Raw genomic sequence first — 18,392 nt, 5'->3', positions numbered from 1 at the left:
CGTCAGGTGGGTTTAGCCACCTGCTGAGCAGCGTCGTTACGTATGCAGCGCGACTGTCGCCGTGCCACCTTTAGACGCAGCGCCACTGTCGCACTGTCATTCCCCCTGTTTTGTATGCATGGCGACCGTCGCGCTGTCACCTCCGCTACCACCTCTACCCCTGAGGCTTTGTCACCATTCATCTCATCCACCTGCAATTTTATGTTCAAATATATTTTTGACAAGAAGGTGATGCTTGGAAGCAGTCAAGGAGAGATTATAAATGTCAGCAACAGCAGTCATGTGCGAAGATCATTAAAATCAATTACTCTTGGACACAAGCGATGTATATACATATACACGGCGGGACTAGAGCGTTGCTATGTGTATGTTTTATTACATAGTTTGTACAAGCGTGGTAAAAATGTATCCCGAATAAACATGGCCTCCGCCCCGCCAACCCAGGTCGCGCGACCCACCCCCGTGTGTATGGCTGCCATTTCCGCGTGTTCGGGAAGATGGCGGTGATTGACAGCCCATTTGCACGACACGGGGACACGGTCCGAAAAAAACAAAATTCCCCACAGAAATCACAGGGGGACAGGTGCGCACGGTCATACGGTCACGTGTCTCGGTCGAGCTGCGGAGAGCCGCGCGGCTCCGGTCCACTCATTACGCGCCACTGTCATCCCGCGATAATACCGGCATTCAGAGCCTCCGAGCGTGACTCGTGCGCATTATTGTGGTGAAAGGGGACGGAGCGAGCCGGATTAGATCCACTTTTTACAACCCTGGGACAGACGACACCACGGCCATTCTCCCTCTCAGCCATCGAATTCCCGCCAAAAAAGCGAAAGTGAAGTGCGTCCCAGCGCGCCTTGGATACGCCGGCTCCCGCGGAATCGATGCCGAAATATAAATTTTAATCCAATTACGGAGCTTGGCGCGAATGGAAGAAAAGTAAAATCCATTCATCACCGACGCGCCAATGTTGAGTAATTAGCCGCGTGGAGTATTTAAAAAAAAAGAGAACCGTTGAACTAGAACTTGAGGGAAGACCGTGAAGCATCACGGGTCGAGGTCGCTCCCACAATTCCTCCTGGCCGCCATCTTTATATTTTTCAATTATGGACATGTTGGGTCTTTGTTCATAATATCTGTAAGTTATATCCATCTAACCCCCAAGCCCCAGTCGCAGCTATGTCTCGTCGAAAGCAGGACAACCCGCAGCCTCGGAAGAGACTACTTGAACGTGAGTTGAGTTTCGTTGTTAGCGGGGGGCGGCGAGCGAAGTTGGAGTGCGGGTGTGTATGTTGGGTTGTGCGGAGAGTGTGTGGACAGGGCCCCACGACAGTTGGTCAAGTGGTATGGTAGTGGGCATGATGGCGTGTCGCCTATTGAGACAGTGTTGACGTGCAGCCCGCCCGAGCTGTAGCACACCTTGTCCGGCCTGTCACCCCTTGGACTTGCTTTCTCTCCCCACCACTGGGGGCACCCTTAACACAGCTCCTCCCCCTTAAGGGTGCAGGACCCCTGAAAGTGAAATTTCTCTTGTTTTGGTCCCTTTTTTCTCTGGTGATAAAGGGGTTTGTAGCAGCCCGTGATCTTTTACCCCTGAGGGCATTCCAAACAGTCGTGGACTTGATTCTGAGATCCAGGCACGTTCGCGCCCACTTTGCCAGTACAATGTGTGTCGCCCCAGTGTGTGTATATCCTAGAAACAGTACAATAGTCTTCAAAATTGTATAACTATCCCTTGCTGTGTACACAACGGGGTCAGTGGCCCTGACGTCCTTTCTGAAACAGAAGACGTAGTTCAATTAGATTGAGTGGCGAGGATATCCGTGGCCATTGTGCACCTCACGCCATCTTGAATTGTGCATGGGCGCTGTCCAGTCGGAAATTTTGAGGATTTTTGGCCTATTTTGTCCTTTTGTTCTCGCCGGGACAATGTTGACTCCAAGGTTAAGGCTATGTATTCTTAGGTGACCCGCCAGGTTCAGACGGAGTTATTTGAACCTTTTCAGACAGCAGGCACTAATTTTTGTTGTTTTTTCTGGCGTGGCGCGGGTGGCGTAGCCAGGCGCTCACCTTTGTTGGACACTGCCGCCGCATTGCGGAGCACGGGTTGCGCCGAAATCTTCGGGAAACTTTTTGTAGATATTTAGAAATAAGAACTAAAGTGAGGTTTGGGAATATTTGGCATTCAGGTTTTAATTTTCTGTGCGAGTCTTGACCTCCGTGGTTGCCTTTCAAGAAAGGAAAATGGCCTTTCAGCCGCTCGCGCTGCCATTGTGGACGGAACATCACTGTGGCTACACTGGACATGAGCGGGATTCCGCCACATATCTTGACAGTCTTTAGGGTTAAAAAGAAAAAAACGGAAAAAATTCTTATCCAAGCCACAGTGTAGGTCTAAAATGCAGCAAAAATTAGATCGAGAGTTTCGCCACGCCGGACCGCCACGCAGGTGCAACGGTCATGTTTCGCGAAAAACCTGCGTCACGTACGATTTCTTCTGCTCCCGGTGCTAAAAACGGAACGTAAGAAATTGTCTAGCCACTGACGTTCTTTAGCTTCGCCATTTTGGCTACCTCATTTGAGGTTTGCTTCCTAGGAGGTGCTCGCGGTATACCAAAGGTCAACGATGGCGGCTCGGAACGTGGCTGACACACTGGGATAAGAATCAGAATGTTACATTTCAAAGGTAAACAAGCAAAATAGCAGAAAGGAATTGAAAATGAGCGCTGACAATAACAAATGGAGAAAAGTGTCCAGGATTTGACCTTGCTGTGACAAGGTCAAGCTTGAATTCTGCAGGCTTCAGTAGTACGTGACCTGCAGTCTTACTAGTTGGCCTGGAATTAATGCCGACCTTGGGGTAGGGCCACAAACAAAGGGATGGGCCTCACAGACGGACAAAACCCGGGCTATTTTCAATCCGTTTGCAGTGTACAGGTGTGGTCCAAGTCAAGATATAGGTCGCCCAAAGTAGTTTCCAAAACTATATGCATGTAAAGGTGCTTTCTTGTAACACCTTTAAATGGTGGTGGTACCCATGTGTGCATGTACACACAGTCACACACAGCATAAAGCAGCATATTTTTGGTGCACACCTTACGTTCCCCGCCATGTTGACTTTTTGGACATAAGTCTGGCCAGTTTGTTGTGACTGCGGGTGTGCAGATGTGGAGTCAGGTCTCCCTCAAGCTTGGTTGTAACCATAGCACCCCAAATCCAAGGCTAGGGTCCTTCTGTAACCAGTAACCTTTTGATAAGAGGGCCTTATTGTGCTTATATCTGGGGTTGCTTTGCCAATGTAATTATGTCTTGATTATTTTGTGTACAACACTGGTACCTAGAAGGTCAGACAGACATATATAATATGAGAAGGTGTCTGTCACTTTGTCCTGAGGCTAGAACAAAGGAGCACGTAGACGACCACTGCCCTTTGTAAAGAGCACCTGTGATAATGGAAGATACGTCAAAGGGGCCGCCGCACCTTGACGACACGGCGCGGGAGCGGTCCGAAGTGTGGTGGGCGCGGGCGCCGCGACTGTGCGGACGTAGTCGCGGGCCAGGCGCCCGTGGTTGTTGATGGGACACAAATGTCTGGGTAAGAAATGCTTTCCTGGTGACCCCTCATACTGGAGCGCAACTCTGTCCGAGTCATGTGTCTGGAAACGGCGGCTCGGACCGGCGGGAAGGAAAGCCGCCGGTCCGAGGAGCTACGTGACTCTGCTATATATGGGCCGCCGGGGCCGGCTTAGCCCTGGTCCCTGCCCCTGCACTTGAGACAAACACCTATTTCTGCAGCTTGCATGCATTCTCAGGTTTCGCCCCAAGTTCACCCTGGCTGGAGCTCAGCGTGGGCGAACTACGATCACGTAGCCAAACACTGCACACCACTCCGGATGTGCCGTGTCCAGTCCGCCGCTCCTGCCGCCCGGGCTGGCCAGCGGTTATTGGACAGGGGGGCCAGGCCGGTGTCTGGTGGCTGCAAAGGTCAGCCCTGTGGGCGTTCCTTAGTCTAAATTGAGACAGAACAATGCCAAGAATGTGGTTCAGGTTCAATGCCAGGAGGGGCCTGTATTTTGTTGAAGACTAAACTGGGTGCCACTCAAAAGACACCAGGCACCTTTGTGGCCTCTCTCATTCTTCTGGAGGTGGGATGCACAAAGCCTCTGTGGGGGTTGAAAAGACATAATGGTGCCAAGGGTTTCCTTAGACCAGGGTGGTGAAGTTGAAAGCCTCAAAACACAGGGCTGACCATGCAAAGGGGGTCATGGGAAAAGACAAGGGTGTTGAACTTGTCATCTGATAGACCATTCTTATGGTCCATTTCAAAGCCAATGGTAAGCCACCCTTGTGCAGTCCACATTGTTTACAGCGGCAACAGCCTCGGCAACCAAAAACCCGGCACTCTTAGCCAGGCTTAGCACAGGAGGGTAAATGGAAGTAAAGTGGTTTATGTGTGGCATGTCGAGCTGGAAAAGCCAGGTGTGCAGGCAGAATTATTCAGGCCCCTCTGCCGTAATGAGAGAAGCGGGCGATTAGATTGGATGCTGACCTCGCTGGCGCAAAAGAGACAGAGACGCCATCCCCTTGTGTAAACATGCCAGGGTCAAAGCCTGGCTGTAGACATGTTTACAGGATGTGAAGAGAGACCTTCAATCTATATGGCCAGGCACGGGCTCTGCTTTTGTTTCCTGATAATGGCCTCTACGACCACCTGCCTCAGTGCTGATTGGAGTAGGTAATTTGATTTGTGTGAAAGATGGACAGTCCTTGCCCACCTTACACAAAAGGACAGGTGTGAGAGGATGGTCCTTTGTCTGACCACTAATTCAAGGCCATTCCTTCCTCCTGGCTGAATTTCAAGCGCTGAGAAATAGAAGACAAAAAAGAGAAATTTTGCAGATTTCTTTTATGGTGGTCAGTATGGAGGTCAGAAACACAGAATCACACACAAGCTCCGCAAAACTCGGCCAAGAAATAATTATTGATTAGAAGGGGTGCGTTATTAGAAGGGTTGTCAAGAAGACACATCCTTAGCAAGTCTGACGTGCAAAATTAGAGGCGACAACGAGGATTATGCCATTGTCTCTGCACGGAAAGATCCCTCGCTATGACCGGTCATAGATGGCTGAATTCGCTCGGAAGCATAACAGCAATATGGATCTCATGAATGTCCCTGAATTGTAATGGCGGCGTTGCGCACACAGACCAAGTGCGCATTGTCTACATGCCTTTCTTCTTGGATTCAACATTGGTCCTGACCCTGGCCTTGGCTTTTGCACCCCTTCACCAGTTGAAAGAACTCCCTTTGAATTTAGTGAGAAAAGGTATAAGCTAGAGTGACTTTGGCAGTGATGTTTGCTTTTGGATGTGGCGAACGTGGCTTGAATAGTGGCACGGGCGCTGATCCCGTAATGGCGGACAGAGGCACCCAGGGTGATGCTCCACCACACGGGTGTCCATACTCGCTTTTCTTCAGAATTTAGCCCCCAAATCAGAGAGTGTCTGCTGTCTGAAAAAGTTTGCAGAACTTTAGTCTACTTTGAGCCAAAAGTTTGAGAGAAAAGTTGGGTCATGAGAAACAGATTAGAGGAATGCAGAGCTACTGTGGTTGTGTCCAGGTTGCTGAAGATGTTTTCTTATGGAAATGGCATGGCGGCACACGCCAGCGTATACTCCGGCAAATCGCGTGGGATGTGGACCGCCTTACCCGTGCCAGATTTTGCGGTTTGCCACAGTTATTCCAAACGTTATACTTTTTTCTAATCCTTCGTTTTCCTTCAGAACAAAAGGAAGGAAAATTTGAGAAATCACCATAGGTCAAAATCATTATAAAGTCGGCAAATCCTTTTGTATCCCCGCATGTGCTAACTAATTTACGGAATGGAAGGGCCTATTGTGTACCTCTTACATAATACAAAGGAATTCCCACAATTTAATTGGTCGCTCATATTGTGCATGTGTAGCTGATGGAACTGTGCATTCCGAGAGAGGTGGCTAGGACCAGGATGATGGAATGAGATGAATGTGTTGTTGGGAAGTGGGAACGTACGGAATACGTGTGATGGGTAATAATGACGTGCCAGCGTCAGTAGCGTGGCAATGGCGGCGTCGCGTTCCCGGCTCACCATGCTTTGTATGTACACAAATCTTCCGCCGTTCGTTGTTCGCCTTTTCTTTCTGCTTTGGCGTGTGTCCCCAAACTTTCCGTCGGTGGGGTGGGTTGAAGAAATCTGACGAAGAGTGAAGGCGAACACCTTGACTTAACAAAGACCCAAATCTGCTGTTTTTTTGTTCTTTCGTGTAAGCGCTCCGCAGGAATGGCGGCACCTGGCCCAGCATGCTGTAATATGCCACATCTCCTGCCATTTCTATACAGGAATTTTTTCCGTTGTTAAGATGGCGCCACAGGCCTTCCTGTTCCGTGGAATGTGTCGGATGTCTTGAATCAGTCTTAAGACATGGGTGCTTGCTTAAGATGTCTTATTTCTTGTGTAGCTCTATGAGACGTATTTATCATTTCCAGTGCTAAGTCTGAATACGAGGAGTTGGTGCGGAGAGCGTGAGAGTTTTTTTGCGGGGGATGCGGACGTTCCTCATTCTAACGGAATGGCGTTTTCTTCTCGTTTTTTTCCTACAGCCCAACCAGACCACGACTTGCTGACTTGCGGGGAATGCCAGACCGACTTCCCACTTTCGGACATTCTTCTTTTCATCGAGCACAAGAAACACTGCATGACTCCGACAGATGGCCACCTGGAGGAACGGTTAGACCTGGATCGCTCACGTAACGCTACGGAAAAACGGCGTGCCCCTACACCCATCAGCGTGGGTATCCAGGTCGGACCGAGTGAAGACCAACCAACGCCCGAACAGAAAGCACCAGGGGGACACAAAACAGGTGACTAGAAAAAGATACACCTTTCCTCGCGTACGCCGTAAAACGATTACTCTCCCACTTCTGTCTTATGTTTATCTATGTACAGGATAATAATATTGCTTGCTTCATCAGAATAAATTCTGTTTAATCGTAATGTAATTTCTTTACCCACTTTGGGACTAATTGCACTTGAACTTGACGCAAAGCCAGGAAAGTATATGCAGATGCACCCATCTAGTTGAGCGCTTGATAAGATCAGAAGAAACACTGTACCCAATTTTAATTTGTAGCTGTCATGAACTTGGAACCATCTCCACCGGGGTGGCAATATTTTCAAGTTCTTGTTTATCTGTCAGATTAATCTGCTGTTCATTGTGCTCTGGAAGTCATTTATACAGTTGATTTGAATATCAATGCAGGCGACGTACAGCGAGGTCAGGGTTTGCTCGTGCCTGTGCCTTTCAGCGCTTTTGTAGCGCAGCCGCGTGATTGGCTGCCGGGCCCGTCCTCGTCCATTTCTGATCCCGTCCCATCACATTGGAGATTCTCGGGTGATAATTTTTTTTGCGGGATTTTTAGTCCACATTTATTAAGAGTGAAATGCCAAAGTGGCCATTTCTCTGAATATCAAATGACAACCCATCTTTGAGAAGGACTGCACTTGCAGGTGCTTTGCCAGCCTTAATGCCCATTTTCAGGCGAGCAATTTTCCTTGCAATTTCGTAGTGCTGAAGGCCAGCCCGCTGTCTGAATTTGTAAATAAAAGTTCGGGCAATAACCATGAAATTGGAGCATACGGCTAACATCAAGAACGAAAAGCCATTTTTGCTGTGGCAAAAGATGTGCTAAAGATTAAAAGAATCATATTTCCCCCTCTCCTTCCCCAAAGACTTGTCAGATAAAAGTCTTGATCATGTGGTAATTATAAAACAAGATGTTAGAAAAACAAATTTATTTATTTTTCTTGGAGTTATTGGATTTTGTTCTCTCCCTCATTTTATTTGTGACTAGCAGTTTGGTGAACTAAAGGATGATTCCCCTGTCTGGTATATTGGGAAGGAAGAAGAGGGCGCAAACATTAATGGAATGGACAAGGGGGGTCCTGTATGGTGAGGGTGTAGAGGGAGTGAGGGCAGGTGGTTTCTGCTTCCTTTGAATTAATGGTGTGTCTCAGTGAGCAAACAGTGCTGCAAGAGCTGTGTTTGTCCGAGCTTTTGGGCAGATAGGTTCACCCCCACACATCTCGCCGCGCTCCCCGCAGCTGGCGTTTGTTTCCCCGCGGAAATTTCGCCCCTGCTGACCAAGGGTGCGTACGAGGGGTACTGCGACCTCCTGTGCTTTGATCTCCCAGGCATAGTTGTAGTGGGGGGTGATCCCGCTGTGCTCCAGGCCTGACCTTGGACGTGATGTAATTACGTGACTGTTTGTGAAGTTCAAGTTCTGGCTGGGACCCTTTGTTTGCCCATAGGTCTGTGTCTGTCAGTGGCTTGAACAGCCTGCTTGTTTTGCAGGTGTCAAGTTTGGACATGATGACCCGGGGAGTCTGGCCAGGCTTTGTTTTGCTTGCCTTGAATCCTGGTACCTCCCGGTAGTTTGGAGAAGTTTGGAAAGTTTCTGAAACTTCCCAACGGTGTGTGTGTCTGTGTTTGGGCTGGCCCCGAGCTGGCCTGGCATACACTCACGTCCGCCCTGTCCACTCTGAACCTTGTTCGGATTTTGCGGGTGGGGGATGTCTGTGGCACTGCCTGATTAGCATGCAGGGCACGTCAGTAGAGGTCGTCACCATGCCGACCAAGGTCAAACCACCCTTTTGCTGGGCTTTCAAGTATGTTAGTCATTAATGGCCACTGCTCTGAAAGGAGTCACAGGTCACAAATAAGGTTGCCTCATGCAGGCACCCAGCCTGCTTGATTAATTAATCCAGCTCACCCTGAGACAGACAATCTGGCCAGTTTGTTTCCCATTGTAACCCAAATTCCTCCATCTCTCAAACAAGTCCTGACACAAACGAGACAGGCAAGACACCCTTTACTCTGCCCATGGCCACTTGGGTATCAGGGTTGGGCAGTAAGGGTTGGGCTTCCTGTTGAGCCAGCCCTTTAGATGGCAGCAGGGGAAGGGACATCCTTTTGTCGTCATTGTCAGACCCAATTTCCTTCTCGGACTGGCAAGTGCCTGGCAAGAAATATGAGGGGGAGTGGTGGCGAAGAGATTATCATCCTCCAAGTCACCATTGCCTCGTATGTCACCATCAAGTTAATAAAACTGTTAGCATCAATTAATGTACTGTGGAGACAACAAAACAGGGCTATTAAATGCAGGGAAGGTGGGGAGATTTATATTTCGAGCCTGTTTCCCTTCAAGATGCACCTGACAGTGATGTGTAAGGTGCCGTGCCCACCTAGAGGGAAGCGGTCCGCACTGTCAAGTATACGCCACACGTCAAGGTGCGCGACAGTGACAAGTGCGCTTCCCGCGTATGGCAGTACAACACGTTTGGTGGTAGTGCCGACCGCGGTTTCAAGTTACGCCGTGAAAGACGTGATATGTTTGCGCCCCTCTCTCGCATTCGCCGTCAATCAGCGGCCTCCACTTGCGAGGCTTGTTTCTTGCCCCAAAGTTACCGCCATCTTGTAATAGTGTAGCGTGTATGGTTTTACAGGCTTACGTGAATGTTAATTGTGAAATTTATTATAAGAGGAATAATTCTGAAAGTCACATTAAGCTTATTGTGAGATCTATCAAAGGAAGGGCGGTTTGGCATTATTATTGTGTTGGGTCCTCAGAGAGATCTTTGTCATTTGGAAATGTTAGCAGTGCCAGCTCAAGTTCAACGTTATACCATGATAAACTGTACCTTTGCGGTTGGGGGAGACGCGGCTTTTTACAGTGTTAATTTTCATTCCATTCAACTGACAAGATTTACGACGCGTTCCTCCACTCATTAGTCTAATTTTTTAATTGCAACCTGAAATGTGCTGAAGTGTTTAAAAATGAAGTGAGGTGTTGTCTATGTGGGAGGTAATAAATTATTATAATTATTTTGTCAGCGTTCGTCAGGCTCCGCTTGGTGCCGTATTTGGAGAGGAGAGGGACCATTAAACGTTGGACCACTCTGTTTTCATCTGCCAGATTCAATGAAGTGGACCATAAAGCCATTACCGGTGACTCCAATTCCTGCTGGTTTAATAAAGTTTCATCTGCTGAAGAAGCTGTGAAATAGGCAGGTGCTAACATTTCCTGACTTTTGCCATGTATCATGGAAATGTATCGGCACCCCAAAATTGGCTGGCGGGATTGGGAAATAATTGGGTGATATGAAGGGAGCCCCACTGTCCAGGGGCTTTTGTCGGGGAGACGGATCCGACGCGACACCTGCAATTCGGGATCATTCAGCGGGGAAATGCTGAGTATTGACCCCTTCCTTGCTGCTGAATATCAGTAATTACCTGAAGGAAGGCTGGCTAGCTGGTGGTGTTGAATAGCTGACCCATGTCATTGATCCTACTTCAGTATTGATCCTCCCAGCCTGGTTGTATTCCAAGCAGTAGGTCTGGAGACCCCTGCTCCTCCAGTCTGCCCACCTATGCAGCACAGTGGGAGACCTAAGGGGGGGCTCAACTGGAATGCAATCAGAAGCCTCCAGCCAGATGGAGGGCCACAGCATTATTGAACTTGGCTTTGTAGTGGCTCCATCGACCCCGGCTTTGTCCACTGAAGGCCCCTTCTGTTTCCTGGCAGAAGCAGATCTGCCTTTGACATTTTCTGAACTTGTCATGTTGGCATTTGGTGGCTAAAAGCATGGGCTGTCTCAGCCTTGTGGGAAATGCAAAGTGCTTCGGGGACGGAGAGCCCAGGAAAGTCCCTCCAAATGTCATGTAGTGGGATAGATTAAAACCACCATCTCACGATGTGGGCCTGAGATGAGTTGGTAGTGGGGCTTAAGGTGAGAGGGAGGATTGTGTCCCCGCCATTAGCCGCGGCTATTGAATACAGGTTTGTTTGCAAGCAGCGGGCCATAAAGAGGGTAGCAGAAAATGTATGGCATGGAGCAGGGCCCCTTTGTTTTCCTGTTGGCACTCACGGTCATGGTCACGAATGTGGCAGGAGGGCAGATGATTTTCCTAACTCTTCTGTGAAACATACACAAAAGATTGCCTATAAAACCTCACACAAGATAACGGAATAAAGCATGATTTGCGGTGAAGGTGTTGCGGGACGTTTTTTCGGGGAACGTCAAACGGCGATATGCTAATGGAGGACGGGGGTATCGCGTTACACGGGAATGGACGAGGATATGATAGTCGCCTGTCAGCAGCCATTAGTCATCTCCTCCTCATAGTTTCAGGGTTTTTTTGTCACTGCCCAGCAAAGTGTCACTCTGTCAAGTTTGAACCTGGGTCCCTGGCCATCCTGGCAGTCCCTTTCAGTCAGTGATCCATGCGCTGTCACTGCCTAGTGCAAAAGGTCACGCTCAGTATTCAGGCAGCATGCCGCTGATGAAGAAGTGACAAAGATTAGACGTTCCTGGAAATCAAGATGTAGGCAATGAAATTTAGACTCTTGCTGCACATCTATGTATTTTCCGGTTCGTTTAAGCTGAAAATCTATCCTCACTGTCTTTTTTGACCAGGAGACATGAGCTGTGTATCTGAGTGCTGCGTATGTATACATGTATATGATGGTTGTTTGTGAAATCTTTATGATGAGTGTTTGAGTGCAATGAACTAATAGTGTCTTTCTTTTTCTTCATAATGTTGCTGCAGAATCATCCGAACCGAAGACCTACATCTGTACAACATGCAAGCAGCTGTTCACAAGTGCCTGGTTCTTGCTCCAACATGCCCAGAACATGCACGGGATGCGTATCTACCTGGACGCATCGACCGGCTCCAGTCCAAGCCTCTTGCCACCCACCGTAACCCCGGTGAGTTCCAGTCCTCTTCCTGTCAGCTCCAGCAATACAATCACTATCGGCACTGGGCAGCCAGCACAGCGTATTCCCCTCACGCCGCCGACCAACAGCCCGTTTGCCATGATCAGAAGCCCCTTCCAACAGCGGGAGCCTCTGGCTGAAGAAGTACTTCGGAGCCCACACGCACAAATCCGTAGTCCCATGATGGGGGACCAGGGGGGTCTGGAAGACAAAATGAGGGGTCACCATCCGCACCACCCTCACATGATATTCCCGGGAATCCCGCCCGACAGGTTGGAATGGGAGCGAATGAAAATGGAGGGTAGGATGCCGGGGCTACCGGAGGCCTTCCCACGGCTTGGGGGACCATTGGGGTTCGCCGAACAGTTTGGGCACCATCTCCAGTTTGGGCTGGATCCGACACAAGCAGACATGGGCCTCCCGACGTACTCCCAGAAGCTGCGCCAGCTGGCTGGAACCCAGCAGCAAGGGGCAGGAGGCGGCTCAGGGGGAGGGGGGAGCCCCCCTTCCTCCCCCAAGAGAAAAGGGGGCGGTCTTATGAGGTACATGCCCTTTCATCCAGGCTTCAAGCCACCATTTATGGGGCCAGGGGGAAACAGTGGGCCGGGAACACCCGGCGGTCCACGCGCTCAGTCACCTTGCAAGCCGAAATCTTGCGAGTTCTGCGGCAAGTCCTTCAAGTTCCAGTCCAATTTGGTGGTGCACCGGCGGTCGCACACGGGAGAGAAGCCTTTCAAATGCAACATGTGCGACCACGCATGCACCCAAGCCAGCAAGCTCAAACGCCACATGAAGACACATGGCAAGGAGGGCTCGGGTGGTCTCAGCAGCCTTGAGGACGACCAATCAAATGCCAGCACCCCAGAACCGGGATCCAGCTCGGGCATGAAGTCTAACATGGGGTCTTTTTTAGGCAATGATCACTGTGACGACTTCATGGCCCCAAACGGTGAAGACGGGGAGAGCAATGCAGAGTCCAGTGAAAGCCATGAGACAGAGGGCCATGAAGGGAGCAACCAATTAAAAAGTGGGGGGCACTCTATGTTGGGAGAGGTCATGGAGGACATTGGTCTGAATGCAATCCATGAATACAATGAAGCATATCAAGCAGCCATGGCAGAGAAGGCTCACCTCAGCCGTAAGCCCCTGGGAGGTGAGTCCATGCCGACAGACGGGCACTCCACTCCCGACGACTGCCCAGAACACGAGGAGGAAGAGAACATGACCAACCACAGCAACGACGTGCCAGAAAACTCTACCAGCCCTCCTCGCGGTCGCCGGGAACCCAACATGGACGTCATCCTTTCACCACTCAAGGAAACTAGCGTCGCTGTCCAGCAGCAAACGAAACGGATCAAACTCGAGCCCGGCCAAGACAGCCCGCACGGCCTGGACATATACTCTCAGTGGCTCGCTGCACATGCTGCCCCTAAAGACATTCTGTTTGGCTCCACAGCCATACCTAGCCCCATGCACGAGAACGGAGGGGCTGACTTCGGTGGCCTGAACCCCCACCACGATTCCGATGGTGGCACCTCCTCCGTCAAGTCGGACACGAGCTCGGTCCAGACGCCCTCCACCCCCAACACTCCGGGACGACCTCCCAAGGAGGGCAAGAGCCGGAAGGACACCTGCGAGTTCTGCGGCAAGCAGTTCAAGAACTGCAGCAACCTGACGGTGCACCGCCGCAGCCACACCGGCGAAAAACCTTACAAGTGTGAGATGTGTAGCTACGCCTGTGCCCAGAGCAGCAAGCTGACACGTCACATGAAGACCCACGGGCGGGCAGGTAAGGAGGTATACAAGTGTGAGATATGCGAAATGCCATTCTCTGTTTACGGTACAATGGAGAAGCACATGAAAAAAGCTCATGGAATAACCACTAGCGGTAGCATGGGCCACGCTGTCAGTGGGGGCCATGCTACAAATAGTGCTCATAGCAATAGTACTATCAATCTCGGTCCACAGAGTGAAAATGTGGAGCCAAAATGGCTGGTCAAGAATGAAGATGTGGAGCCATCTAATGGCTCATAAAAAAAGAGATATCTATAAGTTTGTGATATATATGCAACACTACCTATGCTGAAGCTGTTTCATGGTCAAACCATGCAGCAAGCAGAAGATATTAAAAAGAAAAAGATTTTGTATCAAACTATTTATATTCCCTATATGCGTATAATTATGGTTAAAACCACTGTTATATTGTTGTTCAAGTTGTGTATGTTTGCAAAAGTTTATTTGTGCAATATTGATAAAGGTATAATTTGCTTTACTTTTCTACAAGTTGATTTCCTTGTTAGTACAATTTTATACAGTGCAAAAAAGGCATTGAAAACTTTTTTAAAAGAAGTTGTAAAGAACTGAGAAGACAAAAAAGCAAGAGGGGTATAGACCCGGCAAGGCATGAGAGTAAAATCAGGGTTCATCCAAGATGACCAACACTACGAACAGGGAAAATAACTTCACATGGTACGTAGTACTAGTGAACTGAATACTGTCTGTCACCGTGCAGACACTAAATATATGTGTGTGAAAATATCTTGTAGTAAGGTTTCTATTTTGGAAGGGAAATGAGCAGGGTATTTGTCAATTGTGAATATCTGGACTCCAAGTCACAGATGACGTCCTAAATGAAAATTTTATTCATTAACAGGAACATCCATGTGAAGTTATTTAAAAAAAGGTGCCCATGCTGAAATCGTGTGGCTGCCGTTTACTGCCGGTGGGTTAGTGGCAATATTTTGCAAGCCCAACAAACCTACCGTACTTGTGCCTTCCAAGATGCTGCCATGAGATGGTACTAAAAAGAAAAAAAAGAGAAGTATTTTAGAAATTTCTCATTTTATGAAAAAATTTCCGAAAGGGCAGACTTGACTTGTGTTTGGAACAAATATCCACTGTACCTGAATCAACGTGTATCAATGTAGCAGGTTTTTCCAACGTCATTGTCACATCTCAATGGCTGCAACCGAGAGTCGCTGATATGCTAATGAGGCAAAGTCACCAATAATGTCCGCTTTCCAGCAAGTCGTATGTCCAGCAGGTGACATGACAATCTGTAAACATCAACAACAACAACAACAGCCGAAAACAACAACAACAACAACAACAACAAAAAAGGGGCACCGCATGAGAATGCAAAAAACAACATCTTTTAAATTCTGGGCACACCAGCTCCGTCAGTAATTACATGGGTCGGAATTACATCATTGAAGGAGGCGAGAAAGTGGGATGGGCGGAGGGTTGCAAAACCCCCCGTCCATCATGGCGTGGGTTTTATCTATATATTCCTGTCAGTTTCTTCAGAAATCAGAAGTCTTGCTTCGGCAGACTTTCTGCAGCTGTAAATCACAAATAGTGTCAGTAAAAGCAAGAAAAAAAAAACACGATAATAGTAACAGAATCTTCATTATGATAGAAGCTACCTTACGATATTACTGGGAAATGTATGAATCTGATAGCACAACAATTCAATGGGAAATATTATCCACACACTACAGAGGTTCAGTAATACAGTACAGTACCGTACCGATTGTAGCAGTCCAGTGTATTGTGTACCAAGGATTTCCTTTAGTTTGGTGAAAAAATCCAGTAGTAACAGTTCCAGACTTACGGACATTGAAGTACTTACATATAAACTGTTGTCATATAAGGACTTGCTGAAGTGCGTCGTGCCACAGACTGTTTGTTATTCATCTCGATAGGTGACAGTGTGTGATGCTTACGGCAGGGTGCTTACAACGTACATGTTCTCGTTCTAATGTTCCTACACCGGTACTTAAAGCAGACAACAAAATACTGTTATCTTATAACGGGTGGTCAGACCACATTGTGGCTTGGAATATGTTGAGGTGCTAAGTAGAATTCGGCGATAGAAGCTGTGATTTTTTGGCAATTTCAGGGAGACAATGAGGGGAGATATCTTCCCGCACAGAAATGCAACACAAAATGGCTACCGATATGCCGGCACGCATGCATACGTTCACCGAAACAGCTGAAATAAATTTGGAAGCCTACCGCCCCCACCGCCCAACATGTTGCCAACAATATTTCAACAGCTCATGCCTTGAAACTGTTTGACAAAACAAAAACAAGAGGGGGAAGGTGTTGAAAGGCAGCTTCTGTTTCGACACAAAACGCAGTGACGTTATTGTGGTACAAGCTTGCGAATGGGGACCAGCATGATGCCAGGCGAGTATAAGTTACTGCCGGCTTATGGCAGGGTACAATAGCACCTTTTCACATTCAAAGTCACAGCTGTATAGTTCCAAACTTGTACAGTTAGATATCTACAAAATAACTCACGGCTCAAAGCTCAGCAAGGAAGAAAAATTTGTTCGTGCAAAGCACAATCAATATTTGCGCAGAATCGTAGATTCCGTGTGTTTTTAATTTTTGCGTTGCGTTGGTTTTGGTTCTCATTTTCACAAGTCAGGAAAAAAATTGTCAACCGACAGATGGGTCTGGAAGGCCAATTTACTAACTGTCCGGAGGCCTTGCGGCTAGCCACTCTAAGCGGCTGAGCCATTTGAACAAACAAAAAACAACCTTCAGATGAATAGCGAATGGTCTGTTGACTGTACTTTTATACTAGGAGAGAGTGTACCTATCCAGTCTGTGTTGCTAAAAATGCTTCAAAAGCATTTTTCCTTGTCTGTCTGCTCGCTTGCGTCTGTCTGTTGCATATTGCGTTGCTTGCAGAGCATGGCAGTCTTTGAAGCCTCGTGGCACATTCCAATAAAAATATGTGTTCTATGGTGAAACTACAAGTATATGTGGAGCTTCAAGCATTTATTTTGTAGGCAGAATTAAGGAATGAAGAGAGACTATAGATGTGGTATTAATGGAAAGAGAGTTTAACGTTTATTTCGTAAGGGTCCGTTCAGAACGGACACTGTCTGGTCACAAAGAGAATGTGCGTCTGTGTCTCACCTTCAATGACCAAAGGTCATAGCCTGGCTTCAAATATATTTATTGTCAGACTCTAGGACTCTAGTTCTAATCATGGTCCATCATGATAGGAATTCAGTTTCTGTTTTGTGTTACTGTTCATTGAAATTGTCATGTACCTGGTACATATAAAATAAATCTCTCAAAAAGTATGAGTGGCCCTGGTTGTGTTTCATGTTTCTGTGTGTGTCTGTGTATTTTCAAGGTATGGGATGTTTGGGACCTGTCAGTGTCAGACACGTTAAGAACAGGTCACTAGATACACTGCACTGGAGGGGTTGTCTGTGTCTGACCATGTAAAACAGCCGGGTAATTCCTACCGCTGGTTTGTTTTTGTGCCCACCGGCAACATTGTACATAGACAAACTTTAACCTGTCCCCTGCAACTTGTTTACTAAGGCATACTAGCATCAGGGGGAGTATTAAACAAATTTCTGAACTCTCCCAAAAATGGGGTTTCAAGCAAATATCTACCTTGAGCCACACAGCTTATAATTATAAGCTCACAAACACAAAAAAATGGATTACTCATTTGACAATTACATGACGGTAAAAAAAATAATGATGTCTGGTTTCTGGCCTGGTGGACTCTGCCCCAGGCACAGTAACCTAGTTTACTGTGTTGTACAGAAGGCCTGGTTAAGTCACTTGTGATTAAACCCATTGTAGTGTTGTCTGGGCGGCACACCTAACGGGTCATGGCTCACCTAGGACAACCCCTATCTCTGTTGACTCACCATTGTAAAACACAATACAAACCACACTTCAAACACCTTCTTAGTTCAAGGTTCAAAGTTCTTTTTCTAACGATAGTTTGCCTTCATGAAAACAATTGTAGTAGACATTTCATTCACTTTTTCGTGTGTAATATGTACATTTTAATCATTTTATTTACTTAATTTTGTTGAGTACACCTTGCTAACTTTCCTTATAGTTTTTTATTCAATATCTGTCATCCATATTTTTGCTTTTATAGATCATGTTATGTCATATCTCACGTTTGTGTTGATAAAGTGTGAAAAGAAATATTTTATTAACAGAACATCTATATAGTGAAGGTTAGACATCAAGGTAATAAGATATGCAAGATAAGATAGCTAGCTGTTAATTTGTATACCAAGTTCAAACTTTGGATACCAGTTTATAGGCTATCATGTTGTATAACTGGATGGTGTGAAAGGTATGAATGTATTAAATCTAAGTAATTGATATGAACATGTGTTTAATGTATGCATCCCTCTTGGACAGATACAGGTGTATTTGTCTAGGTGAGATGTACAGGTATTCCATCATACAGGTAACATTAGTTCACCTTTATTTGTGGGGTAACCTATATCCGTTGTTTTTAGAACAAGGTATTTGGGGATATGAAGTGGACAGTGGTTTTAAATTGCAACAATCTCAGTTTATAAGAAAAATATTAGAAATATTGCAGTTGACTTGAAAAACCTTACTACCCAGTTTTTTTCAGAACAACAGATATAGGTTACCCCGCGAATAAAGGTGAACTAGCGTTACATGTACATAGATCCTGTATTTACACCTGTATTTGTGCCTTCCTTTTAAGGCAGCATTGCCCTTACCTTAACTGCTGAGTGGATTCATTTTTTTCTTATTGGAGAAGGTCAA

At 47.2% G+C, this 18,392-nt stretch overlaps 1 protein-coding gene across 1 annotated transcript; it reads left to right on the top strand.

The window, feature by feature from the left end:
* Nucleotides 1-649: 649 nt before the first annotated feature.
* LOC118414624 (B-cell lymphoma/leukemia 11B-like) lies at nt 650-16,915 on the top strand. The gene is made up of 3 exons (XM_035818804.1): nt 650-1,231; nt 6,638-6,898; nt 11,644-16,915. The coding sequence occupies exons 1-3, from the start codon at nt 1,180-1,182 to the stop codon at nt 13,845-13,847; spliced, it is 2,517 nt and encodes an 838-aa protein (XP_035674697.1). The 5' UTR covers nt 650-1,179; the 3' UTR covers nt 13,848-16,915.
* The last annotated feature ends 1,477 nt before the right edge of the window (nt 16,916-18,392 follow it).

This window comes from Branchiostoma floridae, chromosome 1 (assembly GCF_000003815.2).
Source record: "Branchiostoma floridae strain S238N-H82 chromosome 1, Bfl_VNyyK, whole genome shotgun sequence".
Classification (NCBI taxonomy): domain Eukaryota; kingdom Metazoa; phylum Chordata; class Leptocardii; order Amphioxiformes; family Branchiostomatidae; genus Branchiostoma; species Branchiostoma floridae.
The sequence above is the reverse complement of the archived record's forward strand: the minus strand, read 5'-3'. Positions and strand labels throughout refer to the sequence as shown.